Source organism: Vicugna pacos, chromosome 9, assembly GCF_048564905.1.
Source record: "Vicugna pacos chromosome 9, VicPac4, whole genome shotgun sequence".
Classification (NCBI taxonomy): domain Eukaryota; kingdom Metazoa; phylum Chordata; class Mammalia; order Artiodactyla; family Camelidae; genus Vicugna; species Vicugna pacos.
Genome location: NC_132995.1, coordinates 48,444,493 through 48,466,082, shown reverse-complemented (window position 1 = coordinate 48,466,082; position 21,590 = coordinate 48,444,493). Strand labels below are relative to the sequence as shown.

Below are 21,590 nucleotides of genomic sequence, written 5' to 3'. Positions count from 1 at the left end.
CTGAAATACCATAATGACAGATACTGATGCACGGAGAGATGAAAGTAAAACATGAAACTAAACAGAGAATGGACACATCAGGCCAGAGATGGGCTTTGAATAACAGAAGTGAAGAAAAAGAAAAATCTCACAACGATTGTCATCATAAAAAAAAAAAAAAGATTAAGGAAACGAAGGAAAGAGGATATAATGGTTCCACAAAGACTTAGGGATTAGGCAAAACTCAGCAAACATTACATGACTATGCGCACAGAAAACAGGCTTGTAACATCCATACTATAGTTTACTGCAATGTCCAGAATTAAAAATATGACTCCACTTCTCAATCAAGATTTCTCAGGGCTATAGAGAAATGCCACCAGGAAAAGCAGATAGTTTTCTATCACAGGCTTTAAAACCAAGCCATCCTGAGAGCATGCTGACTCTGAATTGCAGTATTAATATTTAAGCAAACGGTTAAGTCAACATGAACCATGTTTGCTGTTTCTTATTTGTCACAAGAGTTGAATCTCACAGCCAGCGTGAAAACACACACACACACATACACATAGAGCCATACAATATAAAGCCATTCTTAAAGGGAACCGTCAAGGAACATTTAAGAAAACACACGGGCCTCGCTAATACCAGGACAAGGCATACAAGATATGTTTCCTTGGAACCGCTTATTTCTGTATGTGACAACTTTGTCACGTTTCATTCCCTTTCCAGCTCAGCTCAGCCTCGTAAGCACACCCCTTGCTTTTGTAAGCTCGCGTCCCTAAGGTGAGCCTCCTATGCAACCTGGAAGCTTCAGGAGTTCAAGCTTTATTTAAAGCCATCAGCATTTCTTCTTCAGGAGTTAGTTCAAAATTATCTTACTTTCAGGTACTACTCTATGGACGGTTTCAACAGAACATATGGTAATTCGAGTGGTAACCTCTGAAAAATTAAACAGAAATTCTTCAATCCAAGCAAGACAGCTTTATAGTGCCTAACAGATGAGATCTAGAAGTCACTCCTTGAAGACCGAGTATGCCACTCCAAAATTTCAGCTAACATTTAAATTTTGCAGAATGAAAGATAAAAAATTTGCTTGGAATTTGTATATCCAAATACTACCTAGAAGTCTGCCCACTTTCCCTGCAGCCTTGACAGAATGTAAAAACCCAAAGTTCAGGTGGAGAGTCCTTGGAGACGATCCATCACCTTCTGTGGCAGCTGAGTAACAGTTCCCGAAGACGCCCACATCCTGGCCCCCCGACTCACCCTGCATGGCAAAGGGGACTCTGCAGATGTGATGAAGATAGAGGTCCGGAGATGGGGAGATGATGCTGGATTACCCATGTGGACCCCACATTATCAGAGGGAGATGAGTCTACACGGGAGGAGCAGGTGATACGAGGGTGGAAGCACAACGCAGAGGGACCCTCTGAAGATGGAGGGAATGGCCACTGACCGCGCTTCCAAAGATGCAAGGGAACAGACTCCCCTCAAGAGCCTCGGGAAGGAGCCAGCCCTGCCGACAGCCTGAATTCAGCCAGGGAGACCGATTTCAGACTTCTGACCTCCAGAACGGCAGGAAAGTCAGCTTGTGTTGTTTTCATCATTAAGTAAAAGAATACGTGTGTGCACACGGGTGAGTGTCAAAGCCCCACGACAACGGCATGCCGTCAGCGCTGGTCTCCTCTGGTTAAGTGCCTCCTCGGTCAGGCCACAGGCAATAAAAGGCAACACCGAGCAAGTAGCAATGGCCAGGCTTGGTAGAGAAAGGCCCCGGGGCACAGCGACTGACAGCTCCCAAGTCAGCTTTTTCGGCTGGAGCGATGGTATCTGTTGCCAAAAGCCTGACTCCGCTCCCTGACTGAGATGTTCCCCCATACAAATCTGTTAACAGCCTTCTCTGCCTTGTCAAACACTCAATCTGGCCACCATACATGGACTCAGAATGGAAACTTCCTTTGCTAACAGATAAAGTTATCGTGGCGGTTCTCTTTTTTTTTTTTTTTTTTCTTTTTCTTTTTCTTCCTGTGATGCCGTTTGGAACACAGGGACGCTCTCTCGGCCGACTGAAGCCGCTCACACCTAGCTGCTGAATGCAGAAGCCAGGGCCGCCCTACGGGACCACGCAGCCATGCAGAAAAGCTGAAGGCAGTCGGGAGACGTTAGACTGAAAGATGCAACAAGTTCTGAGATTTCATCCTTACAGCCCATTGGTGGCTGACAGAGCCGTCTCTTTGCTTGAAAGAGAGTGATTGTTTTCATTCTTCTGCTCCATGTGATCACCAGGCAAACAGTTTTCCAGATTCGAGATGTTGCTGGCAATTTTGTGGCTGTTACATAAGCAAACAGCACCCAGTTCACTCTTCCCATTTGCATCTGTATCAGCTCTGTCTGAGCAGCTGAAACTCAAGGCGACCAGAAAATGCGCTGTCCAAGAACCGACAGTATTTCCACCTATGAAACCTAAACGCTACAACCCACGGCCGTTTCCGCCTCCGCAGAGACGGCCTTCTCGTCATCCCAGGTTTCTGCTCCTGAGTACCTGGCTAGAGTCACAGCCTGTCACCTCTGGGTGGGACAGCCTCCGTTAAAACTGTCTAGTCATCGCCACCAAATCAAGGGCCCCAGGCTCGACAAAGGTACCAGATGCCTGGTTACCTTTCTGAACCCTGGAGAAGGTACCTGCTGAAACCTCTCAGTGTGTCCTCACAAAAAAAGATCGAGAGATCCCGCTTTATTCCATCCATCAGGGAATCAAGTTACTCCCTTCCTCCCCCTTCTCCTAAACCTAAAGCCTCCTCCTGTAGGATTCTCTTTTCTGACAACCGTTGGCTGATTTTTTTCCCCAGCCGCAAGCAACCACATAAATCCTCAGTACCCTTCATTACCATATTTACACGTTGCATTTTATTTCATCCATTTACAAAATAGCGGGCGACCAAGTAAGATCCCCTCGATGTTACAGATGAGGGAAGGGAGGCTCTAGGCAGTTAAGTGGCCGGCCTCAGGTCACACAGTTAATGACAACCTGTCTCATAGCCAGTTCTCTTCCTAACGCGTCCCAGGGGTCTCCAATAAAATTCATCATACCTTTTCAAGTGCTGATAAAATTCTATTCAAACACAGATATGTCCTGCAGGAGGACCAAGCAAATAGGGCAGCTAAGCTGGACGTTTATACTGTAACACACCAGGCAGTTCTATAAACCACCACAACTCAAGTGGACCAGAGCTCTGAGGCCAAACTTTCATCATAAAGATGCTATCGTAAAGCATTCATTTAAGGTTTAATAGTTGTCCTTCCTTTCTTACCCCCAAGTTTAATCTATCTTTTTTCTTTCTTGGCTGAAGCAAAAAGAACCCTGTCCTTTTCTTTTTCTTTCTTTCATGTGATTCTGTTTTCTGGATGAAGCTACCCTCTGACTCCCAACCAAAAAAATCTCTAAAATGTTTCTTTTCATACCAAAGACAAGTCAATGCCTAAAAGTTATTTAGAAAGGTCATTTTAGGACAAACTCCCAGATATTACGGCTGCCTTTGGAGTAGCTGAGAACCAGGAAGCTGGGAAAATACCAACTCACTTCAGTAACTCTACCGCCTCGCCTCCCGTTTCTGAAATGACTCGTTTACAAAGTGCCTGCAGTGTGGAGCCGAGTTCCTGGGGCGTTCTGGAGTTCCCGACTTTTGCAAAGCAGAAAAGGTATCCATGTTTCAGAGATGCAGAAGTGTTCAGAGGAGGAGGGCTCCTGAGCCCAAGTGCCTCACAGGAACGTGGTTGGACCAGGTTTCGAAATTAGGTCACGTCTGCCCCTGCACCCTGCTGGCTCTCCAGATAGAAACCTGCTACCTATCAAGCTTCCCCGGACGGCAGAGCTATTTTCAGCAGAGGGACAATTTCACCAAGCAGGAGCCAGGCTCATCAAATGAGATAATGCATAGAAAAGCTCTGAAGCAGGGTGACTGTCATTAACAGAAGATCTGGGGGGAAATCTACGAAACCCAAAGAACCTACTGTCGCCTGCTGTGCTAACTGGGGACTCAACCTCCACTGTAACCTGGCCATCTTTGAGTTTTCTGGGGTGCTCCCTTCTTAAGTGTAAGTATTAGGAGGCGGTGCCCACACTTTGAGTTGTAGCTGGTGTAAAAGACAAGACATATGCCTCAAAGTTTTTACTAAAGCGAACTGGAGAGTGAGGCCAACCTCCTTCTCACAAATTTCCTCTTAATCACCAGACTGAATGTGTACTTAAAGTCACAGACGCTTTATAAGACAAATTAACTTCTAAGAGAAAGGGACATTTGGAAAATTATATTATGCTACATGAATCAAGACATCAATTAGCAATCAATACATATCCAGTATTTATGCATGCAAGATGGAAAGGCAATTCATAAAAAAAAAATACAAATGGCCAGGCACAGGAAGAGCTGATCACTCTTCCTAATAATTAGAGACGGGCAAATTTAAGTGATACTGTTTAAAAGATGCTAAATGCCAAGACTGGCAAGGATGCAGAGTAAAGGAGCGTTTAAATTGGTACAAGCTTCCAGGGAGGTGGTTTGACAAAACAGATCAAGGTTTAAGGTTAGGAAACAATTCCCCTGATTCAGCAATTTCACTTCAAAAAATAAAGACTAGAGAATAGTCACGGATGGGTATAAACATTTAATTACAAAATGTTCATCTCCATTCCACAGCTATCAAAAAGCTGAAATGCACCCAAATGTGCCACAGAGGGAGAACGGCTAGAACCATGTGATGCTCTGTCACCACTTAAGATGTTGTAGGATATTCAACGGCAGGGAAAAAGGCTCATGACCACAGTTAAATAGAAAAATCACAAAAGGAAAGAAAGGGAGGGAAAAATGCTTAGAATCGTATATGCTACTTATTAACAGCTAATTCTGGTTACTAAGAATTTCCAGGAGTTTTTTTTGTCAATGTTGTTAATTGCATTTATTTTTATTTTTAGTGATCTGCCTTTTCTAAGTTTTCCATAAGAAACACATGTTTTTTAACAGTAACAAATAATTTCAGCCTGACACCTGGCATATATGTGAACTTGACAAACACCCACCCCTGTTTCCAGTAATTTTTCCCCAACACCTAGTTTACATTAACACCAAAGAGGGAATTTGGGAAAGTGTCAGTGTATTAACCCACGATCGTAAAGCAGTTCAGAGCTCACATCGGCCACAGCCCTCCCTGCAGACACCACACTCAGCAAGCAGCCTGGCACAGAGGGGGCTTTCAGAGACTTGTTAAGATCAATTTGTTTATTTCAGACGGACTGGATAAACTGCTTGGGAAAAGCTTGGTCAGAACTATGCCTATCCCTCGGAACAGGGCAGCAGCAAAGAGAAGGAAGAGGGCCCCAGGCACAGAGTCAGAAGTTCCCTGGTTTAGTTCTACAGGTGCCCACCGCTCAAGAGCTGTGTGATCTCGGGCAAGTCACCGCACCTCTCTGTGCTTTCACTCTGACACTTTCAGGAGAGCTGTGAGTGCTGGGGTGAGAGTTAAGACAACAGGTACAGAGTATTCATAAATTCTAAAGAGCTATCAATATCAGACAGTATTACAGTGGCCAATAACTACTAATCCGGAATAATTCAGCACATTTCAGAAAGGAGGGTGAAAATGAAAAGCATTTTACTAGTTTTAACTTCCATTTCCATCAACTACACAAGAAACTTCTTTGATTCTGATTTTGTTCCTCTTTCCCGGAGGTAATTTGTTCATATGAAAGGCCCACTGCCATCCACCTGGCAGGCCACCCCACCCCAGCACTGGAATGAGTCCCCCCACCATCTCTCACACACGAGCACTCCTGTCCCCCCGCCTCTCACCCGCTCTGGCTTGAGCACACTATCTTAGGTCTCCTCTCCGAGTCTAGGGAGGAGACTTTGACTTGCTATCAGAGACAGCACCACCTGAATATGGCTTCTAAAAGAAGGATCCAGAAAGCCCAGCAGCAGAGGCTGGCAAACAAGCAACACAGACCCGGAACAATGAGGTTAGACCCTGTCACACAAGACAGTAAGCGGGAGGCCCCTTCCCAGTCAGCTCCTTTAGGGAGGCCTGTGCAGATAAAGACCAGCCCTTTACGAAACCCAGTGGAATGTGTTAAACTAAAGGAAGAAAATTAATCTGGGCAAGAAACTCTAGTTTTTGGCATGTGCTTTCTGATAAATCTACCAGAGACTTAAGAGACCTCTGCAAGAGGGCCCTTTACTGACCCCCAGACCCCGAGTCGTTTCTCTGGGGAAGGCTGAGGACTCGGCTCTGAGCGCCTGACTGAGGGCTGCAGGCCGGCAGGGGCCGGGGTGGGCCGTGCCCCTCTACAGGAGCGGCCGACTGTCATGGGGCTTGCAACCCTCGGCACGTCTCTCATCACAAAACCTGCAATAACTCCCACGACGGCCATCTAGTTGTAACAGTTTTTATTTGACACACAATGAACGACCAAAACCCCTTTACTCTAGCGAAGTAGCTTTGCAATATTAAAAGTATATTCAAGATGCTTTCTGCCTCCTTCGTTTCCAAAAGAGGGAAAAAGTAAGTCGCTGAGAAAAACAGTAATGTAAATAAAAGTATGTAACATGGTGTACTCATTTCGTCCCCATTTAAAATTTGAAAATAAGTTGATTTATAAAGCCAAAAGTGTTGTGTTTTCTGGGCCAAATTTCTGTTTGAAAGCTGAAGCATACAATGAACGTGCTTGCGGCAACTTCAGTTAATAGAGTCAAAACAGAAACCACCCTCCCTAAGATCTTGTATGTGCAGATACTGGCTATTTGCTTCATAGTTAAGTATTGGGTTTAACATGCTCTCTCTTAGTTAAGAAACATATACTAAGCCCGAAAGGACAGACTTTCTTCTAGTCCAAGAACATACCAGGATTAAACAACCTAACTAGAATAAGTTATATAATACTGGGTAGGTCGGGGGGGAGGCAGAGAAACTCAATATTCTTTAGGAAAAAAAAATTTAGGATCACCAAGGCATTCTAAATGAACTTTAAACAAAGGTATTAATATTTAAATATTACAGTTTCCACTTAGAAGAGAAAAATCACATTATTGATAAGCCAGCACACACAAAACCAATAATGTCACGAAAATACATCCCTTGTGTAATTTGGCAGAATGGGCTGCTCCTTGAATACAATGGGTCTTTTTAAATGGGTCTCTTTATCCTCGGTTTTTATACCAGGGGGAGAAAAAAAAAAGAGGGGGGAAGAGAAAGAAAAAGAAACAGACTTGACACTAGTAACAGTCTTCAGTCTGAACTCTTTCACCAAGAAGTACGAGATCTAACAGATGCACTGGAAAAGTAAAAGGCAGTATTTAGCAAAAAAGAAAGCAAGACCGGAGAGAGGGAAAACTGTATTGAGATGCTACCACTTTTGTTTTACTGTATCGAAGGGCAACAGAGCCCTCTAGTGGAAAAGAGATATAAAGCTCTACGAAGATACTGCTCCTTTAGGTTAATTTACAGAAAACAGGTAGAAAACCCTTTTGTGACAACTGTATCACGTGACAGCACAAGACCAACTTATTTAAACTGGGAATGACGTAAAATAACGGCCAAAATTTTCAAATCTGATAACACATTTTATATGTGAGGGCATAAATATTTTTAAATATTCTTTTAAAATTATGATTCTGAACCACTCTGGCATGAACAGCAAGCAGCTTGTATGATCCATATTTGCTAAGCTGCTATTGTAGCAAAGAGACTGAAATCTAAATGTACATGCAGGTAGGAAATTCAACGGACTTCATGTGACGAAGAAGTTTCAGCTGAGATCTAAGGAGGCACGTACATTATTCATGCACCATTATATATTATATACACACATTATTTGTTTTTAACTAAGTTGTTTAGATGTGATTACCAAAATTATGAGATGAGGCTCACTGGAATATTTCAACTGATCTCTTCCTTTAGATACAGTGTCTCACTCTGATTAAGTGATTTCCCTAATAGTTAAACGTAGAATAGTTAGATGTAGAAAAGGTTGCTTAATTCATAAGGCACTAATTCTCAATTTTTATATAGTATCATTCAAAGACTTTTTCCAATTCTTTCCAAAATCTCAACAATTTCTCTGAACAAAATAATTTCAAAATCATTTTACTTACAGTATCTGGTATACTTTAGCATAAAAGAGAAGTGGTCACAAATGTTTTTAACTTTAAAAAATGGGAGTTTGAATTCCCAAAAGATTTCGATTATTTCAGAAAAGTTTCCTCTACTTAACGAGCACCAGGTTCTTAAAAAGAAGATAAATGTCCAGATCCCACGCGTTTCAGTCTTGTTGGCAACCGGAAAGGCAGTTGTAATCAGGCGTTCCAAGATCCCAAGTGTAACGATCCCGTATGAGTAAGTTTTAACCAAGAAAACGACTATAAGTTAGCCTGCGGCCTTAAATTTACAGGATCTTTTGAAATAATTGGTTTAAAAAAAAAGTCAATGGCATGGTTTAGACTAGAAGGTAAAATTTCGTGACAGCAGGTGTGGAAAAGAAAACAAAGGTCGGAGGGTGTGGAGGAAGAAAGTCTGGTTCATAGTTGTGAAGCAGGGGTTTAAAATCTTAAGAATGAATCCACTTTTCTACATGAGGAAGAGCACTTTCCCCGCATCGCTGTAGAAGCAGCAGAACTTACACCAGGTATGACTTCATCGCGGTGGTGATCTGTAGGCTAAGAGAACATGGCAACCACGCTACACACTGTAATTTCAACGTAAGATTTACGAACAAGACCCCAAGCTTTAAAAAAAAAAACATGCTCTCTAAGCCAAAACAACCAATTTCAACATTACATGACAACACTTTGGGATTCCAGCACAGAAATCTGATGCCTTCACTTTGTTTCAAATATAAATTTGGGGTTGACTTTGATAGTTTGAACATTTTTTATATTTCAAAGTATATAAATTTTGGTATTTAAGTGTGTGCATACATGTACACACATTATTAGACTCCCCCCATAATAAACCTTAGGGAGGTGATATGTAACAGAAGTGTCAACAGAAAATTGAAGTGTCGGTCCTAAAATACATTTTACTGGTATATTCCAAGGTGGCCACAGCTTGTATTTGTTTGGGGGGCAAAGAACAGTTTTTTCTTGTTACTGGGCCCTCTGACTCAAAAATCAAAACCAGTCAAGGCTGTTCTAGATCTAAAGTCACAACATTGCGGCCGCCCAGTGTTAAAAAGGTTCAAAAGGTCGAAGGAACTTTTTATCCTGACCACACTCTGAAAGGGATTTAAGAACCAAATGTTAACGACTACTGATCTAACACTTGAAGTTAGGAAGACAGTTTTATCATCAATGCCAATGAAGATTATTAGACTGAAATATCTAAGTTGTGCGAACTTGTTGACAGCTTTTAAATGGATGCTTGGCAGAACCTGGGTTTCACTCCTGACATGCAGTGATGAGAAGTCTGCTCCCTGCAGCACTCTGCATGACTTTCGGCAAACACCCCCGCTCCCAGGAGACAGTGCACGGGGTGGGTACTGCCCCATGTTCAGGTGCTCAGTTAACGCCTCAGAGAAGGATCCTGCCTTTCAGGGGCACGTGTTGGCCCTCAGAATTAAGAAGGCAGCATCTTACACTGAGCTATTTCTAGGCAGAGCTGAATCAGAAAAGATGTTACAGGACCTTCCACAGTGGGAAATCCCTTCACCCAGAACCCCCTCTCCTGAGACTCTGCAATCAGGTTTATAGCTAATGATCACCATGGTGAAGCCACTTCCATTCTTTTTTTTTTTTTTTTTAACCAAATCAGAGCCATCGAGCCACTGATTCAGGAAAGTTGTGAACACCTGCCCGGTCCTGCCCTGCCCGGCATTACACTGAGCACCCACAGACACGAACTCCTCCCTGGTCTCTACTGGGGGGCAGCCGGGACTGGTCTGTGAGGAGAGGCGCTGGGTGAAGAGGTGACTCCCCCGGATACCAAGATGCTGATCTCCACACAGAGAGAGGTCCGCAGGCTACAGCTTTCAAGCTGCCAAGCTCTCCGGGTTCAGAATGCCAGGTGAACAAAGGTCAGGGAGAGAAGAGAGTTGGTTTCTGAAGGGGCAACATCCTAAAGCTTGCAGCTCCCTAGACAGAGGGACAGAGTTGAGACAGGACTGGATGTTGGCGGGACGTCCCCCACAGACACATATAATGTGCTGCCAAGCCCTCCTGTGGCCCAGGGCTTCCAGTTTACCCAAATTTTGTCTAAATTCTGGCTGATTTAGAGAAAGTTGGGGTCACCTTACTTTGAAAGGGATTAGATCACCTAACGCAGGGCTTGGCAGATGTTTCCTATAAAGGGCCAGACAGTAACTAGTTCAGGCTTTGCAGGCCACAGGGTCCCTGCCCTAATTATGCAATTCTTCTAGTCACATGGGAACAGCCACAGACAGAACGGACATATGTGGACATGACCAGGCCCCAATAACACTTTACTTGCAAAACAAGGTAACGGTCACATTTAGCGCATGGACCACAGTCTGCTGTCTCCCCCAGTGGACGGCTGAATCCAGTCAACAGCAATATCTGGCTACAAACGTCCACGAACTCAAATGCTATATTCTGACATCTCCTCACAACCCTTCTTCTACCAGAGCCACCCCGATCTTCTGAAGCTGAATTAAGGCCGCCTTAGGAATATGAAACACCCAAAGTTCAAAATACAGCTCTCGGTCACTTACAGCCGGGGAGGAAGGTGACAAGATGAAACCTGTGGAGGCCACTCCAGAGGGGGGTGGTGTCCCAGCACAACCCCCGTCATCAGGGGAACGTGTCCCCTCTCACCTCCCGACGTCCCCCTCCATGACAGGGAGGCTTCCAGGCGGCAAGACCAACAAAGCGGTGCCTTGTGGGGAATTCAAACCAACAAGGAATCACCGGAAACACCGCATCTGTAAGGCAACCTCTGAAAGGCCAGTTGGCTTCCCTGCGTTTTCAGTCGTGCGCTCATCACCCTCAAAAGAAGCAGCGGTATGTTCTGCTCCAGCCCACTCTGCTTCCAAGAGGACACTCACGGGCTGACGACCAGACAGCTCACACGGCATGCAGGGAAGTGCCCCGTGAGTGACAAGAGGAAAGGGCGCACCCACACCACCAAGGCCGCGCAGAAGATCGCTCCCGAAGGCCCCGAAGCGCTGGAAACGAAGGCGCCTAATTCACTCCGCGCTCCGCAAGGGGCAGAAACAGGGTGGTGACAGCAATTTATAAACTGGCACGATTCAGAGTTCAAGAGCAGGAAGGACTCTACCTGGGAGCCACAGCCGACTTGGGTGAGGACACTTTGTAAGGCAGCTGTTGGGACGTAAGAGCTGACAGTGAGGACGGAAGGCCATGTGCTGGTCTTCAGTTCTTTCCTTTCAGCCCGATGCCATGGCGGCAGACTCAGAGTTATCTGCGAGTATTTGACTACCTGGAATGCTCGGTACCGTATCATTTCAAAAACTAAGGATATAAATCTCCAGTGCTCCCCTAGACTGAGGCTTCTCAAGGGGGTGGGCAACAGGGTGATGAGGGAGAGCTGAAGGCAATTTCTGAGGGAAAGCTGGAGCTGGGGAGATGGGTAGGGGTGCCCTGAGACCTTCCCCTGCATCCCTTCTGGATAGAGCTTTAGGATTCGCCACCACGCGCGACTGGACCACAGGAACCGACTTGCACAGTCCATGAAACAGATTAAGGATCTTAGGAAAAAGCAGTGAGAGCTGTAAGGAAGTACAGAGGTTGATCAAATATGTCCGAGGTCCGATCTGATCAACAATGCATTCACTGTCAGTGCCCCAGAGCCGCCACCTCCTTTCTGACCATGATTAAACACCCAGCCTCACATAGCTCTCTGCACACGGGTCCTGGCTCACGGTCATCAGTCCGACATTACCCATCCCCCACAGAGCTTCAGCCAGACCCCTTCACATGTTAGACAGAGCCAGTCTGAACACTTCTGCAGGAAACTCTCAGTCGTCACATAATCTCCTAACAAGAGGAAAAAAACTGTCCAGCCTGAAAGATGAAGGGAATGAGATCTTTCAGTTAATTTTCTGTTTAACAGAGTGTTAAATAAAAAGAGATATTTTACTTAAGTCCTTATTTGTCCTTAGTTATTCTGCACTGTCTTGGTCCACACCCTCACACGACAGCAAACGCCATCAGCACAACACACTTGTTGCTTGGCTGACTGAGGATCCAGCCAGTATTTTTAATAGAGCATCATCAGTTTTTTTCTGTCGACAATTATAGAGAATTAACCCCAGTGCAGTTCAGAAAATTGGACTGAACATATTCTGAGCCCAGGATGAGGTCTGAGAGTTGATTTTAAATAAACCTCTTCCAATCTTTAAAAAAATCCCATGGGATTCTTTGCCTTAAAAGACAGGTACGGTCACAAGTCCTGCTCTGGGACTGCAGCTTGTTAGATTTTAGACCCTGTGCTACGGAACAGCTGATCCTCTAAGAATGCATTTCCCCTCCTGGACTTGCCCCATGAGACCAGGGAATGTTTCTGGAAGGTCAAGGAAGGGTCACTGGAAATGAAGAAAGACAGAGAAAGGAGGAGGACAGGAGAAGCACAAAGGGGTGAGGAGACAAAGCTGGTGAGAGAGAAGGCCGGCGAGGGGGGGTCTGGAGGGGGCTGTGGTGCAGGGTCAGAAGGACAGAGAGAACTTGCCAGAAGACAGCTAAATGCAACTCCATTCTTTTGTCTCTGAAAATTAAACTGAAGATGTGAATCCTTACTCAAAGCAGCTGGTTCTTATGGATTCAGAAACTGATGTAAACGGACCAAAACAATAAAGAATAAAATCATATGGAGAGTGCCCACTCGAGCATCTGCTCTGCGGCTGGTTCCTTCCCGGCCCCCTCCAGCCCGCTCCCCCCGGATGGTCACCGGGGTAAACACAGGCAACCACCAGGGTTAATTCAGAGGTTACGACACGGACTGATTCTCCCGCTTTGTAAAGAAATAAGATCCTGTTCTCAAGGGAAAATGATACTCTTGGTGACCAACTGACACCTGCAATGCCCTCTGTTCCAAAGCCCTGCCTCGCTGCTGCTTTTCCCGTCAGTCCATCTCCAATCAACGCGGCCGAGTAACCTGGGTCCCTGAGATACGTCCACGCAGCACGCAGACCAGGTCAGCCTCTCCCCCACGGAGCTGCTGCCCGAACCTCGGATCCCAGCTCAGTGTTCAGCTTTCGGAGAATTCAAGGTGGTCCCCTCCGTGGCCTTCCCTTCGTGATAACACCGGATGGGGAAAGAGGCCAGGATTTTAACCAAACGATAGTGCAGAGGAGAGAATCACTAACCAGAATTCCATCAGAGCTCAACTGCGGGGGCTTCACCACAGCAGAGACAGAACTAGGACTAACAGTGACAATGACCGTCAGCTCCCGGCCTACCTATTCCTGAATTGGCTCCGGTGACAATGACCACTTTGCCGCTGAAGTCCCGGCCCTGCAGGATCTCCATGGCCGTGGTGCTGCCGTCGTAACGTTGTCTGGCGGTTGGCTTTGTAGGGTTATCGTCCACGGTGAACGCCAGCCTTGGGTCCAAATAGGTAGTTCTTTTATTGATGTGGCTGCAGAGAAGAGGAGAAGGCAGTGAACCCGCCATCGTGGACACAGGCGCTCACAGCCGCGAGACAGTCTGAGAGGGCAGACCAGGCCAACCCCGTTTTTCACGTACCAGGAAGGCTTATTCTTAACCCAGCGAAGACCTGGGGTCTGTTTAATCTGTCTTCTGGCCTCCAGAAGGATTCTCTTCCTGCCTAGAAAGGCAGGCATCGCATCCTTTTTGTCAGAACTGCCTGTGAAGCAGGCTGCAGCGCACAACAGGCACTGCCTTGTAGCCTCAGATCGCAACAGTGCAAGAGGCTTCGGGTTTTGCTTTTTTGTTGTTGTTGTTGTTTTTTGAGGTGGGGAGGTAATTAGGTTTATTCACTTATTTTAATGGAGGTACTGGGGATTGAACCCAGGACCTCGTGCATGCTAACTAAGCATGCACTCTACCACTGAGCTAGACTCTGCCCCGGGTTTTTTTTTTTTTTAATTCATGTAAATGTGGCTATAAGATCTGTCAGGCACTCTCTTCAGTAGATTTCAATTAAATCTCTAACGTACAAGGGCCTGAGAAGACTGACAGAGAAGCAGAAAACTCAAAATGATAAAAAGTCCTGGCAGTAAATATGAAACTGTCCTGCGACTAAAATTCTAATGATTTTCATTTTAAGACTGCACTCTCACACACACACTAGTTTTGATTTGGAGTCACTATAAATCCTGTGGAAACAATACTAAAATACACTGGTACATACACATTAATAGGTTACACCTTACGTAACAGAATTTATTTTTTACATTTTAAATGTAATCCTGGGATTTGAGACAGACCTCAAAATCTCTTAAAAACTACTGAGAGCTCTTCAAAAAGAAAGAGATGCGATTTTATGACTTAAAATGTATTTGTAGTATGTGTGTGTGGAAAATTACATACAGTATCAAATCTATACTCATCACCCCATAAATACTAAGACCCAAGAACAATCCAACATTCATGTTGATTATGACCACAGCTGCCAGGTCAGCATTTTGGCTCCAGTGTCATGCAGACGACAGAGAGATGCCGGAGCCAAAAGTGCAAATCTCTTCTCAAGTCCTCAGTAGCTTGAAATAAGATATGGTGAAAGTATTTACACCCCGGCAGCAAATCCAGGCTTTTTCCCCTAGGGAACCGGTTGTTAAGCATTTATCAGCACACCACTGTAACAGGGTCAGAGAAGGAGGTGACCGGCCAGGACTGTGGCGTGCCTGTTCACCTCCCTTAGGGCATTCTGGGGACTGAATTAGCCAGTACTGCAGGTCAGACTCACACCTGGCTCATGCTAGGTGCTAGACAGGTGGTTACCACTGCTGTTTGTTATTGGAAATTATTCTAAAGATAATTTTACAGAGAAGGATGCCCAAAATGTTATTTATCACTACGGCCTTCGTCTGGAGATACCACACTGCAGGGTCAGTTCCACACCAAAGCTATCGCACAGTAAAACGAGTCGCACAAATTCTTTGGTTTCCACACCAATGCAATAAAGTGAGCATTGCGATAAACCGAGTCACACTTCTCTGGTTTCCCAGTGCACATGAAAGTTATTTTTACACTATACTGTCATCTATTAAGTGTGCAAAAGCATCACATCTAAAAAAAATCCATGCCTTAATTAACAAATACCTTATTGCTAAAAAAGGCTAAACATCGTCTGAGCCTTTGGTGAGTCACAGTCTTTTTGTTGGTGGAAGGTTTTGAATACTGTGAGAATCACCAAAATGTGACGCACAGACGTGAACTGAGTAAACACTATTGGAAAAATGGCACCAACAGACTCGCTTAAGGTAGGGTTGCCACAAACCTTGAATTTGTTAAAGGAAAAAAAAAAAAAACAAACACACACAGTATCTGCAAAGTGCAGTACAACAAGGTCTGCCTGTATGGATGCCCCATCACGGGAATTTAACAACATCAAAGCCAGGAGGTAATCTGATAAATTATCATATATCTGTACAAAATAATACTATATAATTGTTAAACATCATTTTCTTGAAAAACTTACAAGGATGCGAGAAAATGCTCACAAGAATTATGTGGGAAACACATTTTACAAAACAGTTCACGCAATATATTTTCTGGGTTTTTTTTTAAGCATATATAAAGAATGGAAGGAAAAAAATACAAAAATTGTTAGAAGGAGTTATCCCTGCTGTTACGACCACACTTACACACTATATAATATCTTTCTACAGTCAAGGTATATTCCTTTTACCAAAAAATTCCTATTCAAAAGCAAAATGGCTGAGAATAGTTTCTTTGGAGACACTCACTCGACGAAAAACACTTGTCCGTTCTCATCGGTTTCCTGCTCCCATCCGTAGGGCAAATCTGAAATACAGGAAAGAGGACAGGTCAACATGGGGAGGGGTGGGGTGAACAGAGGCCGATCCTTCCAGCCGCAGCCCCGGGCCTCCCCCACCCCCACCAATAGTCACGCGTCCCAGCTGCAGGAGGTTCAGAAGGCCCACGACCCAGCCTGCCTTCTGCTTGGAAGTACAACTGTTTCATTCCCGATCCTTCTTAAACCCTCCAGTCAGCTCCTGCTTTTGACAAAAACCTTACTAGTGGCTCCAATCAAGGTGAATTCTCCCTTGAATGAATTCACAGGACATCTCTCTACCATAGCAGGCAGACACCACCAGGCACATGCTGACTTGGGATGACTCTTACACGGTATTATAGAGCAGTTTCATGTTTTTAGCATGGGTACATGTTGTCTTTTCAAATAGACCCCGAACCTCTGGAGGCCAGGGACCTTCCTACGTGTCTACTCTGTGGATCACACACTTACTCGGAAGCATCTGCAAGTCACAACAAGCTTTAGGAAATTCTGGTCTGTTTCATTCCCAGAGAGGAACCAAGAACAACTTTATAAACAGTGCAACTACAGGAAAACCTAATGAACTGTGAGTGAAAGACCCCAATTATTTTAGTACTTTTTAATTTAAGGCCAGCAGGAAGTCACCCTCACCACTCCATCCCAAGATCACATCACTTCTCCCAACGGAATCCCATCCGCTTCCCGGAGTCAGAGTCTGGTTCCTTGATGGCTTCCTCTCTTCCTGTGACTTTCCCCATCTAATTACTGCTTCAAATACAAAATTCTCTGCTTTAGGACAACAACATACAAACCTCCTGCTATTCTCTTTCTTTTTCCAGTTTTTGGATGTTCCCACTGAGTCTTCTCCTCGGTATGACTGTCAAAAAAAAAAAAAGCCCACAAAACAATAAGTAAAAGTTACACTTCCGAAAGTTAATCAACTGCATTGAATTTTCTCTCTCCCAAATAATCCTCTTCCTCACAAGTAGTAAAGTCAGATGTTCAGAAATACTCAGAACAGGTTACTGCTTGCATCAGATCCAATTCTCTGGTCTAGAAGCAGCAGCAATATGTGAAAACCTCCTGAGAGCCTGCGTTTACCAGCCAGCTATGCAACAGGAGGAAAAGGACCGCCACCCAGGCTAGGGGTCAACTTGAGGAATCACACTGAATCACTCAAAACATCTAGAGATATATTTCCCTCTGTATTTTAGTCTTATTCTAGGAGAGACTGAAAGATGTCAGTCTAACTTATAATGCTGGTATGTAGATATCCTTAGATAGAACCTTAATCTTCTTAAATGTTTATTCTTTCCACAGATACAACTTTAAAGTGTTTTTTAAGCATTGATTCCTAACTGTGTCCAAGAGGTCACTAAGAATGCAGTTTGGCAGCCCCATAGGTCACCTAGCCATGTGCCTTTGGGTCAAGTCACTCAACTTCAGAGCCGCAATTTCCTCATCTGCAAAGTGGAAATAATCCTAGTGTTGACCTCAGGAGAATATTATGAAGATACTGTGTATGAAGGGTTGAACACAGTACCTGGCATATAAAAAGCCCTCAAAAATCCTGTTATTTTGAACAAATTAAATATACAAACTAGTCTGACTTCTGTACCAAACATGCATTTTAGCTCCAAAGAGCACACAGTTATAATTAAAACCGTGAGCCAATGACAGACTAGAGACACCTGTCAACAGGTGACAAAGAGTCGAGAAAAACAAAATTACTTAATCATGGAAACAGCAGGATGTTCCAAGAGGCAAAGGTCACGTGCTCACGCCAACAGAGAAAATAATCTTTAATCACTGACAACCAGATTCCTTCCCTCTCCGTTATTTTACAGAGAATAAACACAGAGAGCATGTAAATGCTCCTGTAAAATGTTCCAAGTCAAAAGTAGGGTCTTCCCAGGAACCACTGGCTTCCGGTGTTTCTGCAGACTCTCGGTGGCCGGTGCTGGGGTGCTGTGGACATTGGACTCCAAAGGCCCAAGAGCTGAGCTCCCGCATGGCCTGGACTCAGTAAGCCAGCCTCCCAGGCATCACGCCCATCTCAGAGAGCAGCTGCAAAGAGACAGCCTCCCTGGGATGGCGGCTGTACAAACGGAGGGTATCCAGCAAGGACCAAGCCCATCTACCACCATCAAATCCTGCCTGCACAGAGCGAAGCCCTGACTCCCCAGGACGATCATCCGCCTCTCCGCACTCCAGTAGGTGCAGACCATCCTAGGCATCGGCGGGTGATAAGCAGCATCTCTGGTCTCTACCCACCAGATGCCAACAGGAATCTGGCGACAGAAGGGGTCTCCAGACACACCAACCAGCTCCCGCAGGCACAGCGTCCCCAGGGAAGAACCCGGGGCCTCGCAAAAGAAAGCACAATGTGGTAACGAGGGTTTCAGAGCCGGAGGCCCACATTTCCTGGTTCTCTCACTCACCGGCCGTGTGTCCTTGGAGACGAAGCTGTTCAACCTCCCTGTGCCTCAGTTTCTCCATCCATGAAAAGGGGGTAGCAACAACAGCCCTACTTCTTGGCGTAACAGAGGACTGAATGAGTTAACATGTGTGCAGAGGTAAAAACTGCACCCTTCACACAGGAGCATTATTTTAAGCCAATTTTTATATAAAAATTCATTAAAAGGTGTTCCTTTTTCATTGTAACCTACGATGACTTTTTAATGAACAGAAAATTACACCACATGTCCCCAAACTGTTATCTTATTCTCCCTTAAATATAAGCCCTCTTTTATTTTTCTTTTCTTTCAGTAAGCGTTTTGTCATTTAAAGAGATAATTAACAGTGATTTTAATTTAAGCCACAGGGATCAAAATTAAATTCACACTACATTACATGGATATCACTTTCAAGTAAGCTCTTCTAAGGGTCGGTTTTTCCTGTAGGTTTTTTTTTTTTTTTTCCGGAAGCCTAGTTTCTTGAAGTTAACTAGGAGATCCAGAGCAAACTGTGGACAAGGAACCCATCTCCCAATGGGGCTGGCCAGTCATCCCTCTGCTGCCAAGAAGCCTGGCCTTCACAAGAAAAGCAGGTGGGAATGGAGGTCCCAGCAAGGCCTAGGTGACTGCAGCCACAGCCCCCAGCACCAAGACCTTGTCCTTCTGTCCCCACCCCCTGGGTAAGGCTCTCTCTGGTGACAGGTCTGCCCCCAGCAGCAAGAAGGTCCCCTCCCTGGGAGCCCAGCCTGGGGGCCTTGAGTCATGTGACGTGTGCTCCTTTGATGTCTGAGTGTGTTGTGGGACATGTAGGGAAGCCCCACACAATAAAAGAGGGGTGAAGTCATAGGAGCATTTCCAAAGGACCCCAGAGCTCTCATTGGGAGCCACAGCCTCTGTTCTTGGCCGTGACCCTGCCACAGTGGGAGGAAAAAAAATCTTCTGAGAGCCCATTAGCCAAGTTTCCCAAACCCCAAGGGACAAGTGACCTTCCAGAATTAGGACAGAAAAGAAGGACCAGATACTTGCAGGTCAGGAATGATCAAGGGGGATGCTGAGAATTCAGGGTCAGGATGGTTCAGAGGCATCCTTCAACCCCGAGCCAGTAGGCTGGTAGGGCTGAAGAGAGTGTCTGGAGAGAGGCATCCCTCAAGCTGGGAGCCCGCCAAGCCTTGTCACCTCAGACAGTGTAAACGATGGGCCCAGACATTGCTGGGGTCAGGACTTTTCAGAGACCACATATGCACGACTGAGTCCCCGGCCGTGGGCTCCCTAGAAGCTCTCAGAAGGGCTAGCTGGGGCATGCAAGACAAGCCCCAGGCCCAGTGGGCACCACCTAGGAAGGAAGCAGAGGGGGAAGGCCACCAAACACAAAGGGAGGGGAGGGACAGAGTGAGCACAGGAGAAGGTGCCTCCAGCCCTAACTCGGCTCCAGGTGAGCTTGAAATGAGGTCAGGAGCTCTGAAGGCAGCGATCAGAACAAGGATGGGCCTCACCCAGAGCAGGAGCAGAGGAGCCCAGAATGCTGGATGCAAGCCATGTGCATCTGCGCATCCCCAGGGCTGAGAATGCCGCCTGCCCAGGGAGCCCAGCAAGAAAACTTCGCTCGACGGACTCATTTACTCATTCCCCCATGGACTTGTTTTCTGGTCCTGGCTGCTAAGCACTGGGGATTCAGAGGGGAACAAGGAAAGGTCCCTGCCCTCCTGAAGGTGACAATCTTGGGAGAGACAGAGCACAAACAGGGCAGAGGAGTGGGTAGATACCGACAGACAAGGATGAGTATCACAGGGCGGTGAGGTTCTAAGAAGAGGGTGCAGGGCCGGTACCAGGGCACGCTCTCGTGGGCAGTGACATTTAAGCTCAGCTCTGAGGGCTGAAAGAGCCCTTAGGGCAAAGACTGAGGGAACAGCAAGTGCCCATTTAGGAATTACCCTCCTGGTAATCTGTCTCACCTGAAAGGCTTAAAAAACAAAGATTCTCTATGTTGGATGCGTGCTGCGTGAGGGTCTCTGGGGAGACCCGAAATGGAGATTAGTGTAGTCCCCAGGTGTCTCTAATATCTAATAACGCCTAGAAGGTGCCGTTAGAGCTGCAGAAAAAGCTAACAGCTATCCAGCATTGAGTATTTTTGGGCCTCTGCGAACTTTACATACAGTGCCTCAACTAAAGCTCTATTAACCGATTTTGCAGGTGGGAAAACCTTGACGGAGAGTTTTTCCAATGGTCCAAAGTCACACAGTAAGTGGTGGAAGAAAAGGTCTGCTGGTGCTTGCAAAACTTTCCCGAGAACTACAGTAAAGCTATATTAGCTATATTTTATATATAAGAACATACACGTGTACACACATAGCTATACCAAGGTATTTGTTTAAAATACATACTCCTAGGTCCCCACTCCAGACCCCTGAGGAGGGAGCTGTATGTCGGTATTTTTTTTGTGTGTGTGTGTGTGATTTTGGAGGGGGAAGGGGATAAACCTGGCCTGCCTTCCCTGCACCATGCAGCGCTGCATCCCAAGCAGCAGACCCGCGGGCCCGGGAGGCCGCCAGGTGACTCCTGCTGGACCCAGGCTCAGAGAGGGGGCCGGCCTGTCCTCAGGACCCCGGCAGCTCTTCAACAATCACTGCCGCCTTGGCCGTGCAGGCCAAGTCCGAGCAGGGGACCACGGCCCTCCCCGCGTAGGTGGCATTCGGGGGTCAGGGCTCCAGGTGCGTCCCACGAGAGGTGTGTCCCAGGCCCGGCGGCCCCCTTACTTGGCATAGTAAACCCAGCCGTCCTTGGTGGTTCTCTGCTCCCAGCCCGGGGGCAGCTCGTCCTCGCTGTCCGTGTCGTCCAGGCCAGCGTAGCGCAGGGCTGCCATGGCTGCACAGGAGGCACCCGGTCACTCGCTCGCTCGGACGCCGGCTACCGCCTCTCCGCGCCCAGGAACTCACTCTGCTTCAACCGAGCGCCGCGCGCCGCGGGTCCCAGACGCTCGCGCCTGCGCACTGCGCCGCCCGGAGCCGCTCAGCCGATTCGGCAGCCGGAATCCAGTCTCCGCAGTTTCGCAACTGCCGGAGTGAAAGGGGGAGGGACCTGAGTAGAACGGCAGGGAAAGCATGGACGAGCGCGCACGGCCACTCGGCTGGAGGTAAGAGCCGGTGAGCTCTCTAAGGGTCTGCAGAAGGAGACGAGTTTCGTCCACCTCCAGGCTGCAGGCAAAGGGCGTGG

The 21,590-nt window shown here is 46.3% G+C and overlaps 1 protein-coding gene across 7 annotated transcripts in view; it reads right to left on the bottom strand.

Annotated features, from left to right (window-relative positions):
- Positions 1-21,590, bottom strand: part of WWOX (WW domain containing oxidoreductase) — an 897,467-nt gene extending 875,877 nt beyond the window's left edge. For 2 of the 7 annotated variants that reach the window (XM_072967780.1, XM_072967779.1), the window contains exons 1-4: positions 21,134-21,587; positions 16,737-16,801; positions 15,875-15,932; positions 13,403-13,581 (exon numbers count right to left, since the gene is read on the bottom strand). In XM_072967780.1, coding sequence (XP_072823881.1) covers positions 13,403-13,581; positions 15,875-15,932; positions 16,737-16,801; positions 21,134-21,240 — 409 coding nt within the window. In that variant the 5' untranslated portion in view covers positions 21,241-21,587. Of the gene's footprint in view, positions 1-13,402; positions 13,582-15,874; positions 15,933-16,736; positions 16,802-21,133 lie in introns of all 7 variants that reach the window. The other 5 variants (XM_072967781.1, XM_072967783.1, XR_012075807.1 and 2 more) reach the window with 4 other exon arrangements.